This window comes from Cavia porcellus, unplaced genomic scaffold (assembly GCF_034190915.1).
Source record: "Cavia porcellus strain 051 isolate PalLab524CR breed Dunkin Hartley unplaced genomic scaffold, mCavPor4.1 scaffold_6, whole genome shotgun sequence".
Lineage (NCBI taxonomy): Eukaryota > Metazoa > Chordata > Mammalia > Rodentia > Caviidae > Cavia > Cavia porcellus.
In genome coordinates, this window is record NW_026947489.1 from 39,489,568 (window position 1) to 39,500,835 (window position 11,268).

General features: G+C 36.5%; 1 protein-coding gene and 1 long non-coding RNA gene across 2 annotated transcripts in view; both read right to left on the reverse strand.

The window, feature by feature from the left end:
• LOC134476210 (uncharacterized) overlaps nt 1-11,268 on the reverse strand; it is a 32,194-nt gene that overhangs the window by 19,319 nt on the left and 1,607 nt on the right. The gene's annotated exons all lie outside the window — the stretch shown is intronic.
• On the reverse strand, nt 7,945-8,989 carry LOC100719348 (cyclin-dependent kinase 1-like). Its single transcript, XM_063249592.1, has one exon. It carries the CDS (start codon nt 8,891-8,893, stop codon nt 8,600-8,602), a length of 294 nt encoding a protein of 97 aa, XP_063105662.1. The 5' UTR covers nt 8,894-8,989; the 3' UTR covers nt 7,945-8,599.

Consider the following 11,268-nt stretch of genomic DNA (forward strand, 5'->3'; position numbering starts at 1 on the left):
ACAAAAAAAAAACAAAAAACAAAAAGCAGAATATATCACAAATGAAGTTAAAAAAATGTTCACAGATGTCATGGCAGAAAACTTTCCTGGGAGAGAAAAGCAATTTGACATTCAGATAAGTGAGGCATATAGAATCCAATTAGCTATGATCAAAAATTCTACAGCAGGCATATCAAGATTTCAGAAATTCAACACAAGAATGGAATTTTTTTTTACTTTAAAGAGAATAGAACCCAATCAAACAAATAAAGAATAAAAACAATCCAAAACAAAGCAGTGAAAATGGGCAATCCAAACACAACATTGAATAAAACAAGTCAATAAATCAGCACAAAACAAAACAGGAAGAACAATACTGCACATTGCTATCCTCAAAATAGTTGCTCAGGTTACCAGATGCATGGATAAAACAAAACAGTAAAATGGAATAAAACACTGGATTTCAAAACAAGACAGGGAAGGCTGAGGATTTAGCTCAGTGGCATAAATGCCTTCCTGGAAAGTATGTGATCATGAGTTCAATCCCAGGTACAAAAAACAAAAATAAAAAAAAATCCAGGAAGATATCTCCCACAGTTGATACAACGTATACTGCCATCCTTCAAGTAGATGCCCAGATCACCCGCCCCAGGCTTGCAGAGTCAACCAACCAATATAAGCATTAAGTTATTCCCTTCCCCTCAGTTGCTATCATCTCATTATGAGTCGTCCAAATCAGCAAAGGGAGGGGAGGGTTTTCTGGTTTCTGCTCTTCTGGTTTTTCAGCTAGAGCACTGGCTGGCTCATGGGAAGGCATGGTTTATCTTCTGGATGACATTCTTACCCACCAGCATGGTGGAGAAGAACAGAATCTTAAAAGCTGTTAGGGAAAGGAAACAAATCACCTATAAAGGAAAGCCCAACAGAATGACAGCTGACTTCTCAGCACAAACTCTCAAGTCAAGGAGATCTTGGAGTGAAGTACTCCAGGTTCTAAAGGAAAACAACTTTCAATCCAGATTGATGTTTTCTGCAAAACTATCTTTCAAAACTGATGGAGAAATCAGATACTTAAATGACAAAGAACATCTGAGGAAATTTATGACCACCCAACCAGCACTCCAAAATGTTTTGAAGGACTTTCTAGAAAGAGATAAGGACTACAGCTCCATGAACCCCAATGAAAGGAATCCACCAGGAAAGGCAAACAATTAGAGGGGAAAAAAAAGGAAGGAGATCCAACACCAGAAAAATAACCCGGCAAAGATGTCAATACATATCAGTTATAACTATTAATGGTCTCAATTCACCAGTCAAAAGACACAGACTGGCAGAGTGGATCAAGAAGCAAGATCCAACAATATGCTGCATACAAGAAAAACATTTAATTCAAAATGAAATTCATAGGCTGAAAATCAAGGGATGGAAAGCAACACTCCATGTGACAAGAAATCAGAAAATAAAGCAGGGATAGCTATTCTATTTGCAGACAAAGTGAATTTCAAACCAAGACTGATTAAGAGAAAGAAAGAAGGTCACTACATCCTTGTAAAAGGAACAATCAAGAAGAAGAGATAATAATCATAAATAACTATGCAACAAATACCAGTACACCCAACTATATAAAACAATTGCTAATGAACATGAAAAATGTAAGAAGCCCTAATACAACTGTATCGGGAGACCTCAATACCCCACTGTCACAAAAAGACAGATTAACTAGACAAAAAAATCAATAATGAAGTATGAGAAGTAAATCAATCTTCTGAACAAATGGACTTAGTAGATGTCTATAGAGTGTTCCACCCAACATCAGAATACACGTTCTTCTGGATGTTCTCCAAAGAGACCATCTAATGTCTCACAAGACATGCTTAAGTAAAAAAAAAAAAAGACATGCTTAAGTAAGTGCAAAGGAACTAAAATTACTAACAAACATGAAAAATCAAATAAGCCCTAATACTATTGTATTGGAAGACCTCAATTCCCCACTGTCACAAAAAGACAGATTAACTAGACAAAAAAAATCAATAATGAAATATTAGAACTAAATCATACTTTTGAGAAAATGGTTTTAGTAGATGTCTATAAAGTGTTTCACCCCACAACATCAGAATACACATTCTTCTCAGCTGCACATGGGACATTCTCCAAAATGGACCACATACTGGCTCATAGAATATGCTTAAATAAATGCAAAGGAATTGAAATTATCTTATGCATAGTATCAGACCATAGTGCAATGGTCTGAGTTTAGAAATCAATGCCAAGGGGCTGGGGATTTAGCTCAGCGGCATAAGCGCCTGCCTTGCAAGCAGGCAGTCGTGAGTTCGATCCCTGGTACCGATAAAAAATGAAAAAGACAAAAAAAAAAAAAAAAAGAAATCAATGCCAAAGAAAACAATAAGAACTTCATAAACACATGGAAATTAAATAGCACCCTACTGAATAATCAATGACTCACAGATGAAATCAAAGAAGAAATTAAACAGGTTTTACAGTTGAATGATAATAATACAACATACTGGAACTTGTAGGACACAATGGAAGCAGTCTTAATAGAGAAATTTATAGCAGTAAATACCCATATCAGGAAAACAGAGCAAGCACATATAAACAACTTAAAGTTGAACCTCAAACTTCTAGAAACAGAACAGCGAAATGCCAAAAGCTCATATGAGGGAGAAAATTATAAAGATCAAAGCAGAAATTAACAACACTGCAGATTAAAAAAAAAAACATAAAAACTCAATGAATCACAGCTGGTTCTTTGAAAGATCAAGTAAAATTGACAAACCCTTAACTAACCTTATCAAAAAAAAAAGACTGAAATCCACACAATTAGGAGTGAAAAGGGCAAAATTACAACAGACCCTACAGGAATCTAGAAAATCATCCGTACCTACTTTGAAAACTCATACTCTAATCAGACAGAAAACACAAAAGAAATGGACAGACTCCTAGCTACATATGAATTATCAAAGCTGAATCAAGAAGAGATAAAAATCTTAGATAACCCAATACTGATAAATGAAATTGAAGATGTAATTAAAACCCTATCGACAAAGAAAAGCCCAGGCCCTGTGAGATTCACTGCTGAATTCTATAAGAAATTTAGAGACCTAACACTACTGCTTCTTAAACTCTTTAATGAAATTGAAAGAAAAGCAATACTTCCAGGTTCATTCCTGGAAGCAAGCATTACCCTGATAGCAAAACCAGAGAAGTCCCAGCTAAAAAATAGAATTACAGGCCAATCTCTCTAATGAGCATTGATGCAAAAATTCTCAATAAGATACTGGCAGACAGACTACAGCAAATCGTCAAGAAGATTGTACATCATGATCAAGTAGAATTCATCCCAAGGATGCAGGAATGGTTCATATATGTAAATCCATAAATGTAATATACCATATTAACAGATCCAAAGACAAAAATCATATGATCATTTCAATAGATGGAGAAAAAGCTTTTGAAAAGCCCAGCACCCATTCATGATAAAAAATTCTTACAGGAAATTGGAATAGATAGTCTTTAACTCAATCTGATAAAAGCCATCTATGACAAACCAACAGCCAACATCGTACTAAGTGGACAAAAACTAAAAACTATCTCTCTAAAATCAGAAACAAAACAAAAGGATGTCCACTGTCTCCACTCTTGTTCAGCATAGCCCTGGAAACTTTAGCTGGAGCAATTAGATGAGAGAAAGAAATAAAAAGAATAAATATAGGAAAGGAAGAAGTTAAACTGTCATTGTTTACAAATTATATGATACTTTACATAGAAGACCTCAAAAACTCCACTAAAAAGCTAGTAGATTTAATAAGCAAATTCAGTAGCACAGCTGCATACAGAGTCAACACTCAAAAATCAATAGTTTTTCTGCACGTAAATAACAAACTCACGGAGAAAGAAATCAGAGAAACAGTACCTTTTACAATGGTATCCAAAAAGAAGAAAAAGAAAAGAAAAGAAAGAAATACCTAGGAAGGAATTTAACAAAGGATATAAAAGACCTCTACATTGAAAATTACAGTACTCTCCAAAAGGAGAGTAAAGAGGATATTAGAAAATAGAGATATTCCATGCTCTTGGGTAGGAAGAAGCAATATAGTGGAAGTGGCCATACTTCCAAAATTGTTTTACAGGTTCAATGGAATCCCAATCAAAATTCCCATAGCATATCTCACAAAATTAGAGAAAACAATCCTAAAATTCATATGGAACCAGAAAAGACCTAGAATAGCAAAGGCAATCCTGGACAACAAAGAAAAGACAGGGGCATCACAATCCCTGACTTGAAATTATACTATATTGCTACTATGATAAAAACATGAAAAAAAATAACCCAGACCCAAAGATCAGTGAAACAGAGTAGAAGACACAGAAATAACTCTAACCACCTATCTCTGACAAAGGTGCCAAACACTTTCACTGGAAGAAAGATAGACTCTTTAATAAATGGTGCCAGAAAAACTGGCTCTACATATGCTGGAGATTAAAACTGGACCCATAGATTTCAACATGCACTAAGCTAAAATTGGAATGGATCAAAGATCTTAATATTAAAACAGAAACAGTGCCCAGTTCAGTGGCATAAGGGCCTGCCTGGCAAGTGCAAGGTCATGAATTTGATCCCCAGTTAAAAACAAAACAAAATAAAAAAAACCCAGAAACATTAAATCTGCTGGAAAATAAAATAGGTAACACTGTTGAAGACATTGGTGTAGGCAAAGACTTTGTGAAGAGAATCCCAATTTCACAGGAACTATCACAAATCAACAACTGGGATCTCACCCTATTGTAAACATCTGCACAGCAAGAGAAACCCCTGAGTGAAGAGATAACTTACAATACAGGAGAAAATGTTTGCCACCTGTACCTCAGACAAAGGATTACTATTGAGAACATATAAAGAACTAAAAAAAAAAAATCAATCCTCCCAAATTTAAAGATCCAGCCCAATAATGGACATCTGGGATAACTATGGGCTTCTCAGATAAAGAAATACAAACAGCAAATAAATATGTAAAAAATGTTCAATATCGCTGGCTATCAGAGAGATGCAAATTAAAACAATACAGAGACTCCATCTCATCACAAAAAGAATGGCTACTATCAAGAAATTAACTGGGACTGGGGATTTAGCTCAGCGGCATAAGCGCCTGCCTTGCAAACAGGCAGTCGTGAGTTTGATCCCTGGTACCGATAAAAACGAAAAAGACAAAAAAAAAAAAAATTAACCAATAACAAATGCTAGTGGGGCTGTAGGAAGAAAGGAATCCTTCTCCACTCTTTGGTGAGAATGTAGATTGGTGCAACCACTGTGGAAAATCAGTATGGAAATTCCTCAAAAAACTAGGATTAGAAGTCCCATTTGACCCAGCTATTCCCCTTCTGGGTATCTTCCCAAAAGAATTAAAAACATCGGGGCTGGGCGCCTGCCTTGCAAGCAGGCAGTCGTGAGTTCGATCCCTGGTACCGATAAAAAGGAAAAAGATAAAAAAAAAAAAAGAATTAAAAACATCATACCACAGTAATATATGTGCACCCATGTTTATAGCAGCACAATTTATAATAGTTAGATCTTGAAAACAACCTAAATGACAATTGACTGAGAAATGGATAATACAGTGGTGTGCTACTCGGCAATAAAGAAGGATAAACTGAAAAAAAAAAAAGGAGGATAAACTGGAGACTTATAGGAAATAGTATATAACTTGAGACCATACCCATAAGTGAAATAAACCAGACACATGCAAAAATATTGTGTTGTATTGCTACGGTAAGACTCTGATACAACATATGCATATGTTTAAGATAGTTATAAGATAGAATAAGATAGTTATACTACTGTTTCTCTGAGTTCACGGAGGAGAAAGATTTGTGCTGATATTGCTCAGACAATTGAATGCAAATGTTTTGTGCTCTGGGTGAATATTTGGGGACAACAACATGCAATGTATGCAGCATTGTTGTCCCCTGATTGACATGTTTTGACTTTTTGTTTTATTTTTTCTTTTTCTTTTTTTTTTTTTTCTGTGTTCTAAAATGGATTTGGGGAAAAAAAAGAAAAAAACTTGAAATAAATATGGAATTGATGAACATATTGATGAATAAAACTAAAATGGGTTTTGGGCTAGAGATGTGGTTAATTAGTAGAATGCTTGCCTAGTGTGCATGAGGCCCTGGGTTCACACAAGAAAGAAGAGACTTTTGGTGAAATTTCATGAAATAAGGTTTAATTTTAGGTAAAATAGATGACTTTAAAAAGAAATTCATGTATGTATATAGATATATGTACTGGGATTGAACCCAGGGCTTTCACACTGAGGTACATTCTCAACTGTTTTTTTTGTTTGTTTGTTTGTTTTTTGTCTTTTTCTATTTTATCAGTACCGGGGATCTAATTCACGACTGCCTGCTTTACAAGGCAGGCGCTTATCCTGAGCTAAATCCCCAGCCCCTATCCTCAACTGTTTTTATTTTTAATTTGAGACAGCATGTCAATAAATTGCTAATTTGTCCAGGTTGGGCTCAGACTTGTGCTCCTACTGCCTCAACCTCCCAGAGTGCTTGAATTATAGGCATGTACCATTGTGGCAAGTTTAGAAAATTAAAATGATTAATAAAAAATAATCCTCAACCAGGTGTGGTAGTGCACACCTGTAATCCCAGCACTCAGGAAGCTAAGACAGGAGGATGGATGTGAGTTTGAGGCCAGTCAGGACTACAAAGTGAATTTGAGGCCAGGCTGACCTACATAGTGAAACCTTGCCTGAAAAAGGCAATAATAATAATAATCCTGAACAGATGAAAAACCACACAAGAAACTGAAAAGGTTTTCAAATACCACTAAAAAGCTTCTAGAGCCAGATGATTTTTACAAATAAGTTCAGTCTACCCTTCAAAGAAACAATAATTCCTGTTATTCAAAGTATGACACAAAAAAAATGAAAAGCTGCATTTTTTTTTTTTCTTGAGACAGACTCTTGCTATATAGCTCAGGCTTGGCTTGAATTCATGAATGTTGCGAGTTTTTCAAAACCATCATGTACTCCTTTCTTTTCTTTCTCTTTTTTTCTTTCTTCTTTCTTTCCTTTTCCTTCTTTTACTCCAAACTGGTCTTGATCTTGAGATCCTTTTCCTCCATCTGCCTTCTGAGTCCTAAGATTTTTTTGGGTGTGGGGGTCTTTTTTGAGACAGGGTCTCACTATGTAGGTCAGACTAGCCTTGAGCTCACATTATAGCCCATGTTGGTCTTGAACTTGCAATAATTCTCCTGCATCAATCACCCAAGTGCTGAGAATACAGGTGTGAGCCACACCACAGCTCTGAGTACTAGGATTATAGATATGTGCCCCACACACAGACACAATTTGAATTATTTTATTTATTAAATTTTTATTCTTTTTGTACCAGGGATCGAATTCACAACCGTGTGCTCGCCAGGCAGGTGCTTAAGTCACTGAGCTAAATCCTAGGCCATTAAATTATTTTTTGAGACAGGTTTTAACTGTATAGTTTAGGGTAGCTTTGAATTTACTGTGTAGCTCAGGTTGATCTGAAATTTACTGCAATCCTCCTGCCTCAGCTGGGATTATAGGCATGAGCCACCACATGTGGCTATAGTTTGAATTTTTTTTTTTAGATTTACAGTTTATTGTAGTAACAAATAATTGTCACAGTGAGATCTACACACATATATAGAATTACATTTAAATTTATATAGAACAATATTTACATGTTTAAGTTATATTTTGAAATTAGAAAGTGAAGTATAGTTTCAGTTGTACAGCAAAGAAGAAAAATGTAGAAAACAGGGGCTGGAGATTTAGCTCAGCGGCATAAGCACCTGCCTTGCAAGCAGGTGGTCATGAGTTCGATCCCCAGTACCGATAAAAATGAAAAAAAAAATAGATGAAAAAAAAAAAGTAGAAAACAACAAAAAAAATCAACAGTAAAAATATAACTATTCATCTTGGATTATAATGTGTGGAAACTTTTTGTCAGAACCCTACATCTTCTTAATCTGATTGTCCAAATCATTAAAATATGGATGATTCAGTGCCATTTTGCCAGAAATTCGTTTAGCAGGATCATAGGCTAACATTTTCGAGAGTAAATCCAAGCCATTTTCATCCAAGTTTTTGACATGGGATGCTAGGCTTCCTGGTTTCCACTTGGGAAATGTATTCTTATAGTCCTGTAAAGATTCCACTTCTGGCCATACTTCATTGTTGGGAGTGCCTAAAGCTCTGAAAATCCTGAACAGTTGATCAATTTCTGAATCCCCATGGAAAAGTGGTTTCTTAGTTGCCAATTCTGCAAAGATTGTGCCTATACTCCAAATGTCTACTGGAGTAGAGTACTGAGCTGACCCCATCAATACTTCTGGAGATCTATACCAGAGTGTTACTACCTCATGTGTATATACTCTAATAGGTATCCCAAAAGCTCTAGCAAGGCCAAAGTCAGCCAGTTTAACTGTTCCTTTGTCATCAATCAACAGATTTTGAGGTTTTAAGTCTCTGTGAAGAACTCTTCTAGAGTGACAAAATACAATACCCTGAAGGATCTGGTACAAATAACTCTTAACAAGTGGTGAATCCATGAACTACCCAGCAGGAATAGAATCCAAGTATTTCTTGAGATCCACTGAAAGGAATTCAAAAATGAGATATAACCTGGAATCTTGCATAATCACATCTTGAAGACTGACTATATTTGGATGACGAAGTTCTTTTAATGTAGAAATTTCCCGAATTGCAGTACTAGGAACCCCTTCCTCTTCACTTTCTAGTCTGATTTTCTTCATGGCTACTACTTGACCTGTAGTTTTGTGTCTACCCTTATATACAACTCCGTAAGTACCTTCTCCAATTTTCTCTATTTTAGTGTAGTCTTCCATGCTTATTCAACAGATATGATAGATGCTCAAGCTATCTCGATTGTGTCTCTCCTCAGAGAACCTGCCAGTGCCAGCCTTTGTAGTTAAGTGCCTATAGTTTGAATTTTTAAAATATCAAAATATCATCTCTGGGCCAGGGATGTAGCTCAGCAGCACAAGTGCTTGCCTTGCAAGTCCCAGGTCATGAGTTTGAGTCCCAGTACAAAAAAAAAAAATATATACACACACACACACACACACACACACACACACACACACATGACCTGTGAGTACACATGCAAAAGGTAAAATAAAATAGCAAATCAAATACAGCAGGGGATGAAAGAACAATACTTCAAGTTAAATTTCTTTCAAAATAGAACTATTTAGCCGGGCATGGTGGTTCATGCCTGTAATCCCAGCACTGGGGAGGCTGAGGTGGGAGGATCCTCTCGAGTTCAAGACCAGCCTGGGCTACAAAGTGAGTTCAATGCCAGCCTGAACTGCATAGCGAGACCCCGTCTCAAAAAAGACAAAAAACAAACAAACAAACAAAAAAACAAAATAGAACTGTTCTACCTTAGGAAATCTAAGCCAGGCTGTACATGGTAGCATAGTGCTGTAATCTTAGGTATTCAGGGGACTAAAACAGGAGGTTCTAGAGTTATAGGCCGGCCTGAATTGCATAGTGAGATACTGCTGAAGGAGGGCGGGGGGAGAGGTGAGAGAAGGGGACAGAGAGGAAGGCCTTGCCTCAATATTTAAAGAGATCAGAAAGAGCTGCATAGATCATTGCGAAGGCCCTTGATTCATCCCCCAGTATCACATACACACAGTACAGACACAGACGCACACACACAGAATTAAAAACATGTATTAATACTTTTGGGAATTGAATTCACAACCTCACACCTGATAGGCAGGCAAGTGCTGCGTTGTTAAACTATATCCCAGGCCCAATACTTATGAATGTTCACAGGAATAGTATTCACAATAGCCAAAAGATGAAAAGTACTCAGCTGGTTATGGACAGATAAGTGGATAATGGTGGTCTATGTACCCACTGGAATATTACCAGTCTATAAAAAGGAATGAAGCTGGGTGTGGTAGTGCATGTCTATATTCCCAGCATTTGGGAAGCCGAGGCGGGAGAATCACTTTGAGTTCAAGGCCAGCCTGGGCTATGAAATGAATTCAAGGACAGCTAATTACATAGTGAAAATTTCACTAATTACATAGTGAAACCCTGTCTCAAAAACATGAAAAAAGTGCTTGGCAAATGCAAGGATCTGAGTTCGATTTCCAGTACTAAAAAAAATAAAATGAAAAAAGGAATGAAATATTGATACATGATATGTGGGCAACCTTGAAAATATCATACTAAGAAGCACAACACAAAAAATAGTTATATTTTTAAATTTTTTTAGACTATCCAAAATCATACAGTAAATTAGTCTTTGCCAGCATCCAGTAATTGTTAATGGTTGCATCTTTTTAGGGGGGATGTGTCAGGAAAATTATCTGGAATTAAACCACCACAATGATTCCATACACTTGTGAATACACTAAAAACCTTGAATTGTATACTTAAAATACACTCTTTAAAAGGATAATGATTTCTCGGCACCACAAAAATAAATAAGGCAAAGATTATAGTATATGATTTGTATCTCCTTAAAAAAAAAAGTGTGGGCTGGGGATTTAGCTCAGCGGCATAAGCGCCTGCCTTGCAAGCAGGCAGTCGTGAGTTTGATCCCTGGTACCGATAAAAAGGAAAAAAGACAAAAAAAAAAAAAAAAGTGTAATTTCAGCAGAATCCCAACAACATTGTGTTTGTAGAGAAGAGTCAAAGGGAAAACAATCTATAACCCAAATATTATTTGAAAAACTATGCCTCTCAGGGTGTGGCAGACTGTGGCCCTTCCAGGGGGAGAACCACCAGTGTCTTCTGAGATCCACGCCATGTTGAAACTTACGAAGCTGGGAAACCAAGCAACCAGCCTGCCTCCCTGTTAAGCAATAGTGAACCTATTCGTGCATGGCCTAGAGTCAAACATCCCACTTCCCCTACCCACTTTCTCTTGTCCTGTCCATGTGTCCCCCACCCCCCGCTTAGCAAATGGGAACCAGAAATCTGAGCATCTCCTGGGAGGTTGACCATAAGCAAATAAGGTGGATTTCCTTCTACCATCTCTTTGAAGACAAATATTTTTATTACTGTTTTGCTCTATTCTGATTAATGGTACTACTCTATTCAATATTCTGTTTTGATAAGTTCTATAATATTCTGTATTTCACTTTATTTTGATATACATGATTGAAAGAACAACTATTGTAAAGATAACGAAATATACCTATTAGTGTTATCTCAGTAACCTGCTGTGAAGTTCTGTACC